General features: G+C 43.1%; 1 protein-coding gene across 1 annotated transcript; it reads right to left on the bottom strand.

The window, feature by feature from the left end:
- Positions 1–1,461: 1,461 nt before the first annotated feature.
- On the bottom strand, positions 1,462–18,382 carry ARG1 (arginase 1). Its single transcript, XM_065401107.1, has 8 exons — positions 18,308–18,382; positions 12,611–12,683; positions 10,941–11,115; positions 9,282–9,441; positions 8,694–8,788; positions 6,678–6,782; positions 4,472–4,608; positions 1,462–1,637 (listed from the first exon to the last, which is right to left on the bottom strand). The coding sequence occupies exons 1-8, from the start codon at positions 18,365–18,367 to the stop codon at positions 1,462–1,464; spliced, it is 981 nt and encodes a 326-aa protein (XP_065257179.1). The 5' UTR covers positions 18,368–18,382.
- Between the last annotated feature and the right edge of the window lie 1,446 nt (positions 18,383–19,828).

The following is a 19,828-nucleotide window of genomic DNA, read 5'->3' as shown; positions in this document are numbered from 1 at the left end:
AGCATGGGTTAATGTTTGTGACAAACACAGCAGGTATGAATAATAAGATATTAAAATAATAAGATTTGCGGGAGGTGAAAGAAGGGCCTGATGCATAAGAATTGAGAGACTGTTCTCTCTGTAGGAGGCAGCATGGAGAATGCAGAGGCATGCACGTAGTTGATTGTTTTTAACGATCTGGTATTTTTAGGGTGACCATATGTCCTGTTTTGGCCAGGACAGTCCCTTTTTTAAGCCCTGTCCCAGCTGTCCTGACTTTTTTTGGCAAAAGTGGGCATGTTTTCCTGTTTGCTCTTGCCAACTTTATCAATTCTCAAGAGCAAATGGGACAAATGCCCACTTTCGTCAAAAAAGTGGGGTGGGGTGGGGAGGAACATGCTGGGGAGGTAGGGGGTGAGCGGCGACGCCAGCCCCATGCACAGGGGGGGACGCAAGGCTCAGGTGAGCAGTTGGAGGGGGGGGGAAGGGGCTCGGGCTACCCCACACAGTGTTCTGTTTCCCTTAGGGAAATGTGGTCACCCTAGGTATTTCTGTATATAATGTATTTGATCAGAGGAAACTCATCTAGTAAGACTTGAACAACTGTCTGTAATGCCAAAGTTATCTGACTTAACTGAGATCAGTCTCTGGAAGAAGTTCAATTTAGTTATTAGCCACCAGAGGGAGTTCACATGGTGCATTCCCATTCTATGGTTCTATGAAACCATAGATTCCGAGACCAGAAGAGACCATTGTGATCATCTATTCTGACCTCCTGTAGAACACAGGCAATAGAACGTCCCCAAAATAATGCCTAGAGCACATCTGTACATTAGTCTGTCTGCAAAATTTCAATATAAAGTTAATTAATATTTCATTTATAATGAAACATACATACCCATTATAAAACTACTTCCCAAATCCAGTTACTTGGTATTTTAAAATGTCAATTTCTTTTTAATTTGTAAGATAACATGTTGGATGTGTTGACTCAAGTTTTAGTAATGCAGAAGGTGAGCTAAAGTAATGTTACTTACTACGTAGTGGGCTGTTTTTGCATGTAGAAATTTGTTGAACGATTATCTAGTACTAACAGTTTGCAATCTCTTCCAGAAAACTTAGTTTAGTGCATAAGAAAAATGTCCACTTTCTTTTTAACGAACCAGGAACTTTATAGAGAGCAACGAAAACAAGGTCAGTAAATAGAAGTAATAATGTGATTTACTGCAATGGTAGTAATAAATGGTTTGACTTGACTTTTAGAATTTGTCATAAAGTAGAAAACAGAATGAGCAAATCTGACACTTTACTTCACCAGCCTCCATTAGCATGAGTGAGAATTACTGTCTCATTAGTGACTGAGCTTCGATGAAAAGCTTATTTTTTTGCTTGAGGTTACCAAAGTCATTCAGTAAGCAACTGTCATTAACAAAATATTATACTTTAGGACTGAAAAACTTCTTGGAACTTAATTGTATATGTTCAGATGGATTTTTGTGGCTTGGGTATACGGTAACTGGAACTATGAGAACCTTCACGTTCTTTACCAAAACAGGATAAGATAATTGAAACAGCTGTGTTGACCGTTGTGTTAACTTCTTCTTGTGTCTTCCCAAGAGCCGGATTGATCTCCATTATATCTACTGCTGATAGCAACCCTGCAATAACAAATGACAGTTATACTGAGAAAACTTTCAATTGATGAATAATTTTCTTTTCAGGTCAAGAAATTCCAAACTCACTACCACAGAGGTTCCAAGGCAGGATGTATTTTACCCCTGTTAGGTTTTGCCTTTGTTCTTTATCAACATTAACAAAGGCTAGTATAAGAAGACTCAACCAGTAGTGTGCCTTTTCCCAGTGTAGGATGCAGCTATTTAGAGTCAGGTATTCTGCTCATCTTCTGCTGGACACAACAACAAGGAGCTGATATCAGAGAGCTAGTTATGACTCTAATCCTCAGCCTCAGGCATCGTTGGGGGGCTACTCTAATTTGAAACAGCTAGCTTTGTCCCCAAGGGTTCATACACTACCTGAGGCATAGCCAAAGTGCAGAATGCTCTGGATACTTCCCCCTAGTGCCCAGGACCCATTCAGTCCCACCCCCAATATGTCGTCTGAGCCAAGGGGTGTAAAGAAGAAGTCATAGGAGCCAGCTACATCAGCTCTATGCCTGTTGGGGCTCCCATACTACAAAGTTGCAGGTGATTTCTAACTTTCTTTGTGTCTGTTTTTACATTTTATCAAACACCTGCATTCCAGTGAATTGACAAAGCACATCACAAACTAAATGCCACTAAAACACACAGGTAGCTGTGGTGGGAGTGCAACAGCTATGCAGAGACCGGAGTGCTACACAGTAGGGACAGCATGGGAAATGTAGCCTATGGAAATTAGTAAATCCCTATTCATGCAAAATGTGCTATGAGAGCAGACAGGACCTCAGTTAAAGGTCTTACCCAAAAGCCCTGCACAGAGAGTAAGCTATATGGTACAGTTAATCTCTCTGAAGGAAGGATGAGGAGATGTTAGGGGATATTTGAACCTTTGGGTCCAGAACATCTAGGTATTCAAAACTTGCTATTTAACTCACTATTCTGTCCCCTCCAGTTTTAATTTTCATGAGCTCCACTCTTCAGCAATACTTTCGTTTTCTTTTCCTATACTAAGAGAGGGTGACACTTTCTCTGCTTTGATTAAATGTTCAATCCTAATGCTGTTTTAATCTGTAGGCAAAGAGGTGAGGTGATATTACCAGATGTGGCCACACTGGTTTGAGATCATCTGGATTCACTATTTAGAATGCTGTGGGCAAAGTATTCCTGAAAGTTTAGATTTGAATGGGCCCTTAGAACAGATACTTATGCTAAACTATATGTATCTGTTTGATTTTGTATTTAGCTGTGACACTCTTAGTACTTTTTCCAGACCTGAAAAAGAGCTCTGTGTGGCTTGAAAGCTTGTCTCTCTCACCAACTGAAGTTGGTCCCCACCTTGTTCCTCTAATATCCTGGGACCGACACGGCTACAACAACGTTGTGCCTTCCCTGTTGTCTTTTTGCCTTTATTTTGGACTGGAATTCCAAGAGGTGGTGATAGTGTACATTGCAAAGCAGTCAAGGGCTGTAAACATTGAATGACTTTTCTCTGGCAATACAATGGGTACGCTAAAGAAGGTTGCAAGCTGCAAGAAACCAGTTTTTCCAGTCTGGACTTTGGTGAGTGGTAACCAAAAAATGGATCACCTAATGGAGGGCCTTGATCACCTGACGGGGCGACCAGGAGGTTCCCATGTCAGAGGGGACTTAAAGTTATAAACGTACATGGCCTGTTCTTAGCAGCTGCCTCTCAGTGACCAGGACAAGAATACAAGACTGAGCAGGAGAGAGGAAGGACTTGGGACACTAAAAGAACTGACCAAAACCCAAAGGGCTCTGCGTAGTGAGGACAAAGGAGGGTGAGAGATGTTTGTGAAGGCTTTGTTACTTTTGCACACATCTTAAGTCTCTTATGCTTGCTGAGTGAAGTGTCAGGGGGAAGGGTATGTTTAAGTTATTGGTGAGACTTGGGGGTGGTAGTTCAGCATTGGTCTTGAAGCCTACTGCATTTGGATGATGGGGTCCCACTTACAAAAAGGGGTACCAGCCAGGGAGTCTACAAACTGGAAGAGAGCCTGACAATCCTGTTTCTCAGACTCAGTGAGCTTAATAGCATGCACAACCCAGTACTTGAATTTCAAACATAGGAGTCTGCTGAGTATTCAGCAATGGGAGCTCTGCCAGGTCTGTGTCACTACCCAGTCCATAGATTCCAAATAAAGCATGGCAAGTAGGATTCTTTTTCTTTTCCTTTTCTTTCTCCTAGTCAGAGCCACAAGCTATTGTAATTTTAATGGCAGGTATGGCTGAGGGCGTGTCTACACTTACCAGAGGATCAACGCTGCAGCGATCGATGCATCGGCGGTCGATTTAGCGGGTCTAGTGAAGACCCGCTAAATCGACCGCCAATCACTTTCCCATCGACTCCTGTACTCCACCGGATCGAGAAGAGTAAGGAGAGTCAACGGGAGAATGTCTCCCATCGACGTCGCGTAGTGTGGATCTAATTCACATAACTCAAAAAATAGTGTGGATCTATTCACGTAACTCAAATTGCGTAGGTTAGATCAACTTTTCCCTTTAGTGTAGACAAGGCCTTAGGCAATGCTCACTTATTTAGTTCTTAGTCTATAGTTAAAACTCAGGCTTTACTCTGGACATCCACAGCTAAACTGGGAGCTCATCAGCCTTCATCCTACATCACTACTATGCAGTAGTGAATATCACATTCTCTTATTTGATTTGTGAATTCCTCTTATATTAAAGCAGTGCAAAAATCCAATATGTACCTCAAAGTTAGAAAATCCCTCACCATAACACTTCAAATGCTGTAGGTAGACATGGCAAATGTTAAATCTAAACCTGTATTAAGAATTTTCAGGTGTTTATTGTACCTGTTCTATAAAGTTCTTCTACTACATAGATACCCTCTCTCAAAGTCACTCCTCCAGGAACTGGGGTGCCTGTAGCTGGTGCCAGAGAGGGATCCAAGCCATCAACATCAAAACTTAGGTGAATTGGTCTCTTCTTACTTTATTGGTGGAAAGCAAAAGAATAAAATTAAACAGTTCAGAGAAGCTGTAAAGTGGTCCTGTGAAAATGTTCTTCATAAACAATGGAAAAACGTAAGCCCCCTGATTGAGGCTTCTTGCTTGAGTCCTACTTAGAAAACATTTGTGCCACATAAAGAAGTTATGAAATGACATACTGCCTTGGACTGCAGCACAGTGAAGCAAGGAACAGATTGTAAATTGGCTCCAGATTCTGTGACTTCTGCAGCGGCTGGTGCTGGAGCAGTCTTGGGCCCACCAGTTCCCCAGCAGCAGGAGTTTGGGTGTGGAGGGCAGGGCCAGCTCCAGGCACCAGCCAACCAAGCTCATGCTTGGGGCGGCACCTGGTAAGGGGCGGCAAATCTTGGGGTGGCGGGGGGGGGGCAGCGGGGTGCGGTGCTCAGCCGGGGGGGGGTTCGGCGGCGCAGCACTCGGTGGGGGGGGGGCGTTCGGCAGGGCAGGGTGGCGCTGGGGGGGGGGTGTTACGGCGGGGCAGCACTTTTTTTGCTGCTTGGGGCGGCAAAAAAGTTAGAGCCGGCCCTGGTGGGGGGGCTCAGGGCTGGGGGTTGGGGTGCTTACCTGGGGTGGGGCGCTCCCCAGAAGGGCAACAGCAACTCCGCTCCCTCCTAGCTCCACGTGCTGCCTCCGCCTGCAGGCACTACCCCCGCAGCTCCCATTGGCCATGGTTCCCAGCCAATGGGAGCTGCAGAACCGGGACTTGGGGCATAGCGGAGGCAGCACATGGAGCTAGGAACTGGGGTCACTGCTTCCCAGGAGCTGGGTAAGGAGCCTGCTCCAGCCCCCCCGGCACTCCCTGGGCCGCAACTCCACCCCCCCCCCCGAGCACCTGTGGAACCCCCCAGAGCCGCAACACCTCCCTCCCACCCCCCAGGCTGCCCTCCCAAGCTGCCCCCCCTTTCCCCAAGTTTTAGTCAGGGGTATATAGTAAAAGTCATGGACAGGTCACGGACCGTGAATTTTTGTGAATATATTCACTAGAGAAAAATGAACAAAATTGAGCTAAATTGATGATGCTGTCACCATTTCCCGATGTGAGACTGTTCTAGTCTTAAAATCTCCCTGCAACGAAGCTTTCCCTGAATTCCGCCTAAAGTTGTGCTGTTTTTTAAATTTAATCCTATCACTCCTTCCTGTTACTACTACCCTCAGTAAGACTGTAGGCCCCAAGGATAGAGAGGAATCCCTGCTTGAGCAGGGGAGAGTTCCAACGGTAGCAGCAGATGGGGGAAGCCCTAGCAGCCTAGCTCTGTTTGATCTGTGGGCGGGAAGAACACCCTAGAGCCAGTATGGAGGCACCTATTACTTGTGTTACCGTAGCACCTAGGAGCCCCAGACATGAACCAAACCCCCATAGTGCTAGGCACTGTACAAACAACAAAAAGAGTCCCTGCCATAAAGTACATGGCATGAAGACACTAGAGGCCTCTGGAGTTACCCAGTGGCCTAGACCAGTGCCTGATGACTTCCATTGTACTCATCCAGTGCCAAAGAGAGACTTGGACACAGTTGTGAGCAGCCAGTGGGGCGGATTTGAGTATTCACTTCAAACTTTTAAAATTAGAAACCAATTTAAATACCATTAAAATGAACCACTGTGTTTTAAATGTACGTCATACAGGAGAGTTTTGAAGTGATCTTTGACCATAGGATCAACGATACTTAGTGGGTCTCCTGTAACGGTCAGGGCAGAAATTTTGTTTTTCTGATCTTTGGGTTCAGATTGTCAGTACATAAATTGGGCTTGATTTATATGCATGAGTATTTGGCAAAATGTGCCGTGTTCTCTTAGATCTGTTGAACTTTAACACAATCACATAGTCCTATTATATATAGAGGACCTCTTCTCCCACTGCCCTGGAACAATTTTGCTGTACTGTCCTGGCAGGTATCTATTCAGCATCCCTGGAGCGCTCCAGTGACTGACTGGGATCTCAAAATTCTGGGGTGATTTCCTGACCATTTTTGAGCATGGGTTGCAGTGTAATTTTTATCCTGTATAAAAAAAAAATGAAATAGTTTCTTTACTTACTTGGCCAGCAAATAACAAAGTGTTTCTTCCATCACCTTCCGAATCCCAAGTTGATCTATTTCAGTCATCGAATAGTATTTAATACCCAGAGATTTCAGAATACAGCTGAAAGAGACATGGCAGACACATTAACGGCTTATGAATGCAACTAAAAGTACATTGTTTTTTCAGCATTTTGTAAATGTACTGACCTCTGAAATGTTATCTTCCATCTGAGAACTAAGTACAAATATTAAGTAAATTTTACATTTTAATTCTGCTTACAAATTATCAACCAGGTGAATGAATTATAAAGGTAAGAGAGAGGGGTAAAGTATTCTGCTTATATTGAAGTGCTTAATTTTTGAACTTGGGTACCTAAGCGTATATATAGGCACCTAATCTATATTGGTTATATTTGAAATATGTATTTAGTTTGGAATTTGGATACCTTAAGTCACCATTTAGATGCCTACAAATCAATATTTAAGTTCTTAAATTTGGATTTAAAACGTATGTATTTAAACACGTGCTGGTTTAGGCAAACAGAGGAGGGGACAGGGAGCAATAGCTGGACAGGCAGGAGCAGTTGATCGAAGGTAGTTTTTGATTGGAGAAGCAGATGACTGAAGATGAAAGAACCAGATGGGTGGGTGAGGATAAGAGAGGAGGTAAAGAAAAGCAGGGAAAGCTAAGAGATGATGTAGAGAGGATGGATTGGGCATTAGAGGACAAGGAGGAGACAGACCTGTGAGACAGACTGGAGTGAAAAAGATTAAATGTACAGGGTAGGGGATGGGCAGGAAGGTGAGAGTTCTTGCTGGATTGCATCTTTTCTCTTTGAAGAAATTGGAGAGACTCCTCAGCACAGGAGAGGAGCAGGCAGCTGGTTTGAGGAGAGAGCCAAAGGTAGAGAAGATGTGTTGATAGCTGTGGGTGCAGGCTTCATTCAGTCAGCAAAAAGGGGTTGAGCAGTTTGGGAGGAAGTCTTCATAGGCACTGGATTTTCCCCCAACATTTCACTTATGAACGTGAGCAGAGGAATCCGATATGAGAGGAGGGGAGGGAAATCACTTCTGGTGAATTTAGCATGACCTTTTGAGGTGAGGTGAGGTGATATTTAAACATAGTGTCTTCTCCCTGCAATTCTTGATTTATATATTGCAGATTTTGTCCATTGGCTGGCTGTCTTTGGGGAAGGTGGGCCTATTTTCTACTTTATTTTCTCCCATCATAGAATCATAGAAATCTAGGGCTGAGGCAGGACCAAGTAAACCTAGACCATCCCTGGTAGGTGTTTGTCTAATCTGTTCTTAAAAACCTCCAAAGACAGGGACTCTACAACCTCCCTTGGAAGCCTATTGTAGTCCTTAACTATCCTTTATACTTAAAGTTTTCCAAATATCTAACCTAAATCTCCCTTGTTACAGATTAAGCCCATAACTTTTTGTTCTATCTTCAGTGGACAGGGAGAGCAGTAGATCACTATCCACTTTGTAACAGCCATTAACCTATATGAAGACTGTTATCAGATCCCCCCCTCGGTCTTCTTTTCTCAAGACTAAATAAACACAAACACTTCCTTGGAGGCCAGGTTTTCTTAACACTTTTCTCATTTTTGTTACTCTCCTCTGGACACACTCTGATTTAGTCACATCTTTCCTAAAGTGTGGTGCCCAGAATTGGACACAGTACTCCATCTGAGGGTTCAGCAGGGCCAGGTAGAGTGGGACAATTATCTCCTGTGTCTTACATACAACACTCTGTTAATATACCCTGGAATATTCGACTTCTTCCACAACTGCATCACATTATTGGCTCATATTCAATTTGTGATCCATTCTATCCCGCTTCCCCCCCACCCCCCGATTATTTTCTGCAGTACTACTGCCTAGCCAGTTGTTTCCAAATCACATCACATTAAGCCTCACACTGGTCAAGGAGGCACCTACTTTGCAGTCTGCAGCAACACCACACATCCATTTAGGCAAGGGAAATGTGGCTTATGAGCACTACTGAGAGAGGAACTAGACTCACTGTTCAGCATTGTCCACATCTCTTAGTCCAATATACACAATGTCTTCAGCAGACAGGCACGGGGTTATCCACGAGAATCCTGGAACATCAGGCATCTCAGAGGATCAAAAGAGGTTTTATTTTTACTATGTTACACCCACAACAAACAGCCTCATCCTCAAAGTGGGGGGGAGGAGGGGAGAGAATAAGGCTTGACTTCTTAAAAAGCCCAAAATGTGAGTGTAGAAAGGTTGGATGGATTGAGATCAAGATGAAAATCAAACCTTGCCCGCAAATCAGAGCCATAGGACACTGGGTCCTTGGGGGTCCTCCTTTACCATGGCTCCCGACCAGAGGCAGAGCTTTGAAGCTCCTGGCTGACCCCAAGGGTTCAGGGCAGGGACTGCCAGACTTCTTGCCCACCGGAGCCATGGGTGATCCACGGGGGAGAAGGGGTCCCAATATGAGGAAATAGGCGGGTGTGTTCCGTTACTAATTCTAAATGTTACAGTAGTAATTGGGGGAGCAGAGGATGAGCAGAACCCACATCTGTTTAGGACGAGTTTCCAAGATACTTGCAATGTAAAGAGGTGATGGCAATTGTATTACCTTGTCCTTCAGTTCCTTCAGAAGGAAAGCCACAGGCTGCCCATGCATGTTCCCAGATAATGATGTCAATGGAGTGTTAATATCAGTGTGGGCGTCAAACCAAATTACACCAAGATCAGGGTGAATCTTTGCATGGCCAGATATGCTTCCAATTGCCAAGCTGAATAGACAAGAGAGTTGTGCGTAAACACAGGCATTACAAGGCACAGCACACAACATATTTTCCTTCTCACAGCACCATGCTAAACTTATTTGTAAAAGCATTTGTTGTTGCAAAACATTATCTGAGGATGAAAATCTGCAGCCCACTGTGCAGCCAAGGAAGGCTCCTCATGCACTGGAAATGCTATATTTCTTCTGGGTGGGGAGAAGCCAGGAAGAGAGAGGCTGGAAAAGGAAAGGGTGTGGCTTCCTGTGTACTATGGAGTTGAGCTTGGGGTCAGCACTCTCACAGAAGCACAGGGCAAAACGCTGGAACATTAGCAGGAGCATGGCTAGCGAGTTCACATACTGCACAGATGCCCTGGTCCAGAATGGTAATTTGGGCCCTGATCCAGCAAAGCACTCACACATGTGTAGAACGTCAGTTGTCCCCTTCACTTTGCTGGGAGTACTCAAGTGCCTAAAGATGCACACAGTTTGAATAGTCCCAATGAAGTGAATGAGACTCTTTGTTGTTGAGACCTGGCCTGAAGTAATTAACACCTGTGTGGAGGCCTCATTCTTTGGAAGATAGGATTAGGGAGATAAATGAATCATCAGGCTGAAAACAGGACTTTTGTGCTTAATAAGATAAGTAGATAGGTCAGAAGGCTAAAAAGACAATGAGTGAGCTAGCTAAGAGAGAGGGAGAACACCCAGGGAACTATTTACTATGAACTAGATAACAAGGGACAAAGTAAATTAGGAGTGTAGAGAATGAGGTAAAGAGGAAGTCTAAAATGGACAGCACGTGGATAGAGCATGCGGTACTGGGATCGGTTCCTACAGATTAACCAATCTGATCCTAAAGTGTGTGATGCAGTGTCTAGTAAATGTAATGAATTGTGTGAATGTGTACAAAGAGAAATAGTTTCTGTATAACTTTGGAGCTGTGATGTTCCCTGATCAACTCAGCGTAGCATTGCTGTATGCCAAATTACGATACCTGAGTGACGAAATCTAGAGTCGAACTGAGTTCTTGGGAAGCTGAATGAAGCGAGAGCTCCAAGGGAATCCCAACACTATTTACATTCTTTAAAGCTACGCTCATGCTTGAGTGCTTTGCTGGATCAGTGCTTTGGTGAACAGCCACATTAACTACCCACCCCTCCCTTACTGGAACTATTTGCACTGCGTAAAATTAGGGACCGAAATCTACATAAAACTCCAAGGTTAACCTCTGCTGGAATGAGGGTTCCTCATACATTTTTTTAAATGCAAACACTACTGTGTAGGAAACTGCCATGGCTTGTTGGAATGGCTGATTATTTTTTCTACCAAGCTCTTTAAAGGGGTGTTGGAATGGGGTAAGGCTTTTGATCAGATTTAACAGACAACTGCTAGTCTTGAAACTGAACTGAAAGGACTTAGCTAAAAATGAACTGGCTCTTCATTTGCGTCGTTTGTGCAGCTCTGAAAGCCATTCATGCTTTTATACAGACAAGTATAACAAAGGACCTGTGATCCCCGCCAACTACCAAACAGGTTCTTCCACTCTTCTTCACTTCTGCCACAACGCTGGCTAGCTTCTCGTTTGCTCTCCCAACACTTCTGGGATTTTTTGCATTATGACATGGTCTGTCATCGGGAATGTCATCAAACTGCAAGGCGCCATAATCTTTAACATCACACCCTGTGATTAGCACAGTGGAAGGAAAAAGTTAAAGGTCACAAGGAAGTACATTTTTCATTTAAAATTTCCTGTTCAAAACAATTGAACATTATTGTGTAGCAGGTAATATGGGGTAAATCACGTGTAATTTGTAAACCTATTTTATGTTTGGATGTGTGTTTTTGTTTGCATCTTAATCTATAACTCTGCTTTTCTTCTTTAGATCCTTATTGAGCAGCTTCTAACCCAACTCACCCATTTGCCTACATTACCATTCTGAAAATCCTGAGGCTGGCGCTTATGCTGCTATTACTAGCATGGCTTCCAGAGGCCTATGTGTAGGAGAGCAAACTTTCACCCTCCTGAGTAGCTAAGAGATGGTCAACAAGGGCAGGTGAGGAAGGAGCTAGCCGCTACCTTAGAGGGAAGGGAGCTCTTGGGGGCAGGGATTGGTGTTTTGTTCTGTGGTTGTACAGCACCTAGCTCAATGGAGTCCTGGTCCTCCAAGGTGCTGCAGGAATACCAATAATAATAATAATTAGTAATGGTGCACTGGTTACGGTGTTGTCCTAGATTTGAGAGTCCCTGGTTCAATTCCCTGCTCTGCTGCAGGCTGCCCGTGTAACTTTAGGCAAATGACTTTGTTGGTCTGTGCCTGAGTTCCCCTGCTGAAAAATGGGGCTAATAGTACTTCTCTACTTCCCGGGTGCTGTGAGAATAAATACATCCAATACTGTAGAGCACTCAGATACTATGGCAAGGGGGGCCATATAAGTACCAGGTAGGCAGCAGTGTACAAGTACAAGGCAGCGCTCTGTCAGATGAGGAGGCAGCAGCTCATTCAACACCAAACGAATGTTGGGTTCTGCTACTTCTGCAGAGTTCTAAGCCTCCCAAGCACCACTGGGGCTGTGACATAGGCAGCTTCCCTCCGCTCCAGAAACGTTTGAAGAACATCTCTCCAGTGGTTTTGAGCTTGGAGGGGTGGGGATGGGAAACATATTTTCAGCTAAGCCTGCTTTTTTCATTCACACACATTTGAAAGGCCAGGCTTGATATATAGTTAGCCCTCCTTTGGCTAGACTTCACGAACTATAAAGTTACACAGTAAGCGACTGGGGGGGAAATCTACTTTTGGACTTATGAAGTGAGGATCTGCTAAGATGACATCACCAGAAATCTAAAATAAGTACATGCTTTTGCTGGCCAAGGGGAGGGGCAGGGTGAATGGGGGCTTCTGGGTCAATTTGCACGGAGAAGGTAAGTGTCTCAAAACACTTAAGGAATCCTCTCGGGTGACAAAAAATTGTGAGCACAAAACTTGTACAGCTTCTGTGATTTTTAGGCACTTTGCAATTTTCTGCAAATTTTCAAACATAGTGTTTTGGTTTTATTTAAACGTTTCAGTCATTTTTTTTCATTAAAGATGCCAGAGCATTGCTTGCGTACTTGTTGGTGTGTTTATAATGGATAATGTTAATTGTATTTAAATTTGTGTTTTCCATTTGAAAAATACCTTGGGCTGTTAGTTTATCAATCAGGCCAGCTTCCTTCACCACTGCCGGCCCTTCTTCCGTTCCTTCCCGTGCCTATTAATAAGAAATATAATAAGTCAGGCAGATCATGTACCTGAGCCATCATGTTAGAGAAAAACCTGTTTTGGAGCAGAATTTACATTAAACAACACATTATGTGCAAATGTGCTGCTCTAAAATAATGTGATTGGAAGAAAAACAAGTATAGCACCTATTCTGTTCTGATGCAAGTACAGGAGGCAAAAATCTACCCAGGAAAGAAATCTGGGTTCCTATCCTACAAGCTGATCCATGTTGAAATGAATCAGGCTCTGCATGGGTCCCCCACACATACCCAGTTGTAGGATTGGGGCTGTAGTTGAAATAGGGCACAGAAAATAAATTGCTGTAATAGATCCATGGGTGCACATAACTGCACCTTAAGGGAGCCCAGGCCCTTGAAAAGTAGTTTACAAGATTCAAGCAAAATCTATTTTGAAAGAAGAAAAAAATCGCCCTTTTTTCTAATTTTTCAGGTAATGGAACATTAGCCATTCTCTGTGTTTGAACAGTTCTATCAGCTAACAAAATTGATCCTTTTCACATCCAACCTGGCCTAGGAATTCTCAAGCATGACCTCTGGTCATTTCAAACAACTGAAAGCAAAAATCATTGTCCTCTTGTATATGTTTTGTTCTATATGAAATTACTGAAAGCTTCTAAGGGCTTGTCTTCATAGCATGCTACATCGGCGCTGCTGCGATCGATGTAGCAGCGTTGATTTAGCGGGTCTGATGAGGATGTGATAAGATAGGTGAGCGCTCTCCCATGGACATAATTAATCCACTTGAACAAGAGGCAGAAGTTATGTCAATGGGAGAGCGTATCCCGCCAACATAGCACGGTGTAGACACCACGTTAAGTCGATGTAAGTTACGTCACTCGCGGGGGAGGGGTTTACACCCCTGAGCGACATAACTTTCATCGACTTAAGCGGTAGTTTACATGCAAGAAAAAGAACGGTTCTGGATGTAGGGAATGTTAACAATACAGAAACAAACATTCACTACAAGGTTCACAAGAGCATTTATATCCTTTGTAAGGGTAACGGGTTTCTTCTATTGCCTATTACATTGAAAAGGAGATGATCATTTTCTTTATAATTTAAAATAATTAGCCAGCTCTGAGACTGGAAATGAACTCATTTTGCCATAGAGAGCAGCTGCTGTATTGCGTCCAGTCTATCTTCCTGATACATGTGTAGCTCACACTGACGTTAATGGGAGTGGAGTTGTTTTAAAGGTAAATTGGCTCCTTTTCAGATCTATAGATAAAGGTTTGTCAGAGGCCGGCTGCTTGGGAAACTTGGCAGCTGGACCGGATGAGGGACGCAGCAGCCTTTGAAGTTTCTCTCCTGGTCCCTCTGAAGTAACCCAGCTTCAGAGGGGAGAATTACATTTCTCTTCTAGCCAAGCTCCAGCACAGAGCTGTGGCTGGGCTGCTTTACAGTTTGACTTTTAATTAAGAAGTTGAAATGGGAACTGACGGACTGGTCCCGAAGTAGTGCTTTAAGTACAAGCTAGGTTTTAAAGCAGCCCAGCTTTCTTTGAAGTACACAGCACAGCTGCATGAGGGAGGAGAGACTGCTGGAGGCCTCAAAGGCACAAAACAGGCAGATTTAAATAGCTCCCGTGTGCCTGGATTCAGCAATGTCCTTTCTGTAGCACTTCGCGGCTAACACCTCTCAGTTCTTTATTATAGAAATAAGTTGGAAGTTTGACACTCCAGATTCAGGGCATCATCATGCAAGGCTCCACTCATGTTTATGAGCTCTACTTATCAGAGCCATCCCCTTGACTTCAATGAAACCATGTGTGCGAATGAGAATTACTTGTATGAGCAAGACTTGCAGCACTCAGTTGTTGGCAGTGGAAAATGAGAACGGAACATGCCAACTAGGATACGAATTATTGCCAGGAGACAGCTGGATTCAATGGAGAAGTCCAGGTAACCTTAATGAAATATATTATTTTAGTTACAGTAGCACCTACAAGCCCCAGCTAAGAGTAGTTACTTATATTGTCCACATTACTGAAGTATCTGAGCACCTCACAATCTTTAATGTGCTTATCATCACAACACCCTGAATATAGTAAGACACAGACTTTGCCCTCAAGAGTTTACAATCTAAATAGAACAAAAAGTGGGAGAAAAGAAGTATTGTCATGTTACAGATAAGGAACTGAGGCTCAGAAAGATTAAATGACTTGCCCAGGTTACTTAGGAAGTCTGTGGCAGAGCATGACCTGAACCCAGGTCTCCTGAGTACCAGTCCAGTGCCAGAAATACAAAACAAAGTTGTCATTGTTTATTGCTGTCTGTTCTTATCTTTCTATGACAAACTATTTCACAGTGGAAAGAGATGCTTTATCTAACACCAAAATGAGTTTTTGAAACAAATACATTTAAAATGAAGTAGCTAGATTCTAATACCAGTAAATTGTCATAAGAGAAACAGCCATGCTGAGTCAGACCAGTGTTCCATCTACTCCCATATCCTGTCTCCAGGGATAGCTCAGTGGTTTGAGCATTGGCCTGATAAACCCAGGGTTGTGAGTTCAATCCTTAAGGGGGCCATTTAGGGATCTGGGGCAAAAACTTGTCTGGGGATTGGCTCTGCTTTGAGCAGGGGCTTGGACTAGATGACCTCCTGAGGTCCCTTCTAACCCTGATATTCTATGATTGATTGGTACCACCTAACTGGGCTAGAAGAGAAATGTAATTTTTCCCCTTTGAAGGTGGAAGATCCTAAAATAGGCAAATATGAAATAACTTGCCCCCACAAAGTAAGTTTCTTTTTAAACACATCAGTTAGTGGCTTCACTTATGCTCAGAAACAAGAGGGTGTATATAACTTACAAATGTTGAATCCTATCTGATTTTCAAAGGAGCGGAGCATACACAGGGCTGTTGCAGTATATAACTGAGATATTCATATGTGCAAAGGTTAGGAATTTTATTCTCAATGTTGCTTAACAGATTCCACTCCACGCACACTTTAAATTCCTTGCTTGTTACTGGGGATTTTTTGTGTGTTTTTGAGATATGATCATGTCTGAAAGTGATCAGCTCCCACCGCTGGAGCCAGATCTTCAAAAACATTTGGAACATTGGAGGCTGAGCTCTTTTGAAAATCTGGCCCTACATTATACACATTCATTCTGGGACTTGGGATCCCAGAGGCTGCAACTGTTTACACATCACAATATTGTAGGTTAATTAAGAGAAGGGAGAAAGAAAAGCAAGTCCAGCTAAAACCCTCGGAGTACAAGCAGCCCAGCCAAAGCAGAACATTATGTATTACATGTTTGTATCAGTCTAGACATTATAATTTTTTGTGATACTTGGGGTAAGTTTTTCTAAGGAATGGATTGCAGAAATGGAATAACTCTCAAAAAGAATAAATGGGCATGTTACTTTAATTAGTGCAGAGGTTCTCAAACTGGGAGTCGGGACCCCTCAGGGGGTCGCGAGGTTATTACATGGGGGGTCGCGAGCTGTCAGCCTCCACCGCAAACACCGCTTTGCCTCCAACATTTATAATGGTGTTAAATATATAAACAAGTGTGTTTAATTTATAAGGGGGGGCGCACTCAGAAGCTTGCTATGTGAAAGGGGTCACCAGTACAATAGTTTGAGAACCACTGAATTAGTGCATGTAGGAGGGGAATGATAGTCTCCACATCTAACTACAAGTCATGCCCTCACCCTCAGGTGCACTTTACAGTTTGGAAATGGAGAGCTGTGACGGTGCACCCCATAAGGCTTTATGGAAATATGCTTTTGAATGTATATATATGACATAACAGGAATATGTTTTATGCTACATATGCCATGTAACATATCTCTGTAAAGGTTATGGTCTACTGAATCTATTCATCCTATTTGTATGCATGTGTCATTTTTGTGTTCAAAGTTATGAATATTGGCTGTGTACTTGCTTGATTTCTAAGTAGCCTTAGTAAAGCATTTGGTCAGCTTCTTGAGAAAGGAATGTGCAAGTTAAGTTCCCAATCAAGAAACACTTAACGAACAATGAATCTTGGAAGGCTCCAATCCATATAAGTCTACTTGAGGACGTTCAAAGTAGCACGTGAACCATGGCTGCTACCTGTAAGTTCTGAGTCATGCATAGGCATGTGACTTGCCCATGTGACTCCAAAACTCCATCTTGTAGCTGGGATTCTACACAGGAGGAGGGAGGGGTGTCCACTCACAAGAGAAAGTCTATTTAAACCCTGGGGAGACCCCTCCGTTATGTCTTCAGCTGGCTCAAGACATAGCCTCTCCACCCCCAAGATACCTGAAACTCATAACTTGTTCGCCCTCTATAACACTGATAGAGAGATATGCACAGCTGTTTGCCCCCCCCCCCCAGGTATTAATACATATTCTGGGTTAATTAATAAGTAAAACGTGATTTTATTAAACACAGAAAGTAGGATTTAAGTGGTTCCAAGTAGTAACAAAGTGAATTACCAAGTAAAATAAAATAGAACACGCAAGTCTATGTCTAATACAGTAAGAAGACTGAATACAGATAAAACCTCACCCTCAGAGGAGTTCCAGTAAGCTTCATTTTACAGACTAATTTCCTTCTAGTCTGGGTCCAGCAATCACTCCCACCCCCTGTAGTTACTGTCCTTTGTTCCAGTTTCTTTCAGGTATCTTGGGGGTGGAGAGGCTATGTCTTGAGCCAGCTGTAGGCTTAATTGAAAGCAGCTTAAGAAGTGTTCCTGTCTTTAACACTCAGATGCTCAACTACCAATGGGGTCCAAACCCCAAATAAATCCATTTTACTTAATGAGCTAATATTTCTAGACCAGTATTCTCTCTTTACTTGTGTATTTATTTCCTATGTCGCTGCCATGAACCTCCTGTGTGTGTGTGGGGGGGGGGGGGGGGGGGGAGGAGTTACCATCTTCATAATTAAAGGAGAAAACATCGTTCTTGGAAGCAGATTACATATACGATGGTGGAGGGTGTAATCTGGAAGCAAGTATAATCACATCAGAGGCATTGTGTAGGCCGTGACTAATTATTGAAATAAGCATGACTGCACTGATTCAATGTGCTCGGGCAGGTGTATATCCGGAACTCCCCCCTGCAAGATGTCATTAAGATTAGGAGAACTCCCATATTACACAAATAAAGACAGCAAATTTCTAACACTTATAGTGTAATTATGTTTAACCCAACTTTTTGCTCATATTTACAAGGGCAGCATTCGTCCATGAATGAAGACTCTGTTCATGACAAGTGTGCAATATATTAATAAGGGAATTTTGAGGTCTGCAAAGCTGGTGTGGGGAGAGAGAAAGTTCTCTTGTGCTTCAATTGCTCAAACCAAACAGAATTTAACTGAACTTTTTTGAAATATAACATTTGCACTAAGAACAAAACAAAGCTAAGTGTTGCCTTTGGTACTGACATGGGTAAAGTGCCTTCTCATCCAGAGCTGTGGAAAACTGTGCTAGACATGTAGCTTACTCGATATTCTTTATGCCCCCGTTTCTAATAAAGAGAATGAGACCAAGAGAAACAAGGAACAAAGGTCACAGACAGTAGTGGCTTCATAATTTCCAGTCTAAAACCCCCTAAACACAAGCACATTTTTAGAAAAATTGGAAACACTCTACCTGTCCTTTTGAAAAAGGAGCCCAGATGATTCCAGCTGAGGTCTTCGGTTTGGCACTCATTCTGGGATCACTCTCGGGGATCTCACCAAAATGAAACAGGTCCCTCCCTTTGGAAGGCAGGCTCTCAATCCTCTCACTGGCTCCCATTTATAACAGAAGGGAGCTATTTACCATTGTGGTGGGAGGGGGGACGTTCTTTTTCTCCACCCACTGAAAAGAGCAATTGCATAAGAACAGCATCAGCAATTGCCACTTTCCTGTCCTTGAGTCTATGCAAGAGAATAACCCCATTAACTGTGTATTTTGTATTCGTTATTGTTTAATTCTACATAACTATGGCAAGCTTGTTAATTCACAGCGGTTTATGAGTGCCAAGCTTCTAACTCTTTTGCAAGTGTTAAGTAGCACACCTTGCTGTGGTGTGCATGACAGGGCAAGACATGCCTTGGCTATATTGTGAAGTAGAAGGCCTTTATCCTTCAGGAAAGTACACCCTGCTGCAGCCTGTTGCTGTTCTACTATAGCTATAGCTTCTTAATTTTAAATTCAGTGGTTTAAAAAGAAACCTTAAAATCCAACTTTTGTGATATTTATGCAACAGCCTTCTAAGTATTACTATATCCTTTTGTAGTAGATGGATGGATAAGTCTCCATTAAGTGACAGGTTTATAAACACCTCCCCTGTGCTCCAGTAACTATTATTAAAAAGCCTTTTTAGGTTTCCTGAACCCATTCCCTGCCTCATATCACCCAATCAGTATGATCTGCCCTGTAATAGTGCAGGTCCTGAGCCTTCCTATCTGGAAGGGACAGACAAAACCAGAACATAGTCATAGTTCACATCTCTGCAGTACCTTGAAGATACTTTTGTGCATCAGTGCTAGATATGCACTCCAATGCACACACAGGAGATAGCAAGGGTGTGCCTGCCCACTATGAAATCTAAGTCCCCGTCTCTGAAAATAGCTATCTGAGTCCGTTCAGGGTGTAGAGTGTATAGTCCAAATACAATTTTGATGATAGGGGATAAAATCTGAAAGAAACAAAACTTACTCCTTTTGGGGCTTAACAGCCTTATGTGGCTGTCAACAAGTCTAGCAAGTATTAAAACACTGCTGAGTCAGGCAAGCCAGGACCACAAAATTGAGGGCAGGCTTTTGAACAACAGCCAAAGTTTTCAAGTGACTAGTTATTTTTTGGTGCCTCCATTTTTTGAGGCCCCAATCTGAGATACCAGGAAAGAGTCTGATTCTTTTAGCACATTGGTGCGCTGCACTTTCTAAAAATCAGAACTCATCAAGGCGTGTCAAGTTAGGCATCCATTATCACTAGCCACCCACTTCTGAAAATCTTGGCAAGCAACCACTAAGATTTCTAGAGATAAGAGCTATTCACGTCTACAAAGTTCTCTTGATGAAATTTGATTTTTTTTAAAATCTCCCTTAGCCCCACAAAGATGCTAAGTATGGGCACAGTTCCTGTGAGGATAAGAGGCCAGGTTCTGAACTTTTTTCTCCCCTT

Source organism: Emys orbicularis, chromosome 3 (assembly GCF_028017835.1).
Source record: "Emys orbicularis isolate rEmyOrb1 chromosome 3, rEmyOrb1.hap1, whole genome shotgun sequence".
In the NCBI taxonomy this organism is placed as follows: Eukaryota; Metazoa; Chordata; order Testudines; family Emydidae; genus Emys; species Emys orbicularis.
The sequence above is the reverse complement of the archived record's forward strand: the minus strand, read 5'-3'. Positions and strand labels throughout refer to the sequence as shown.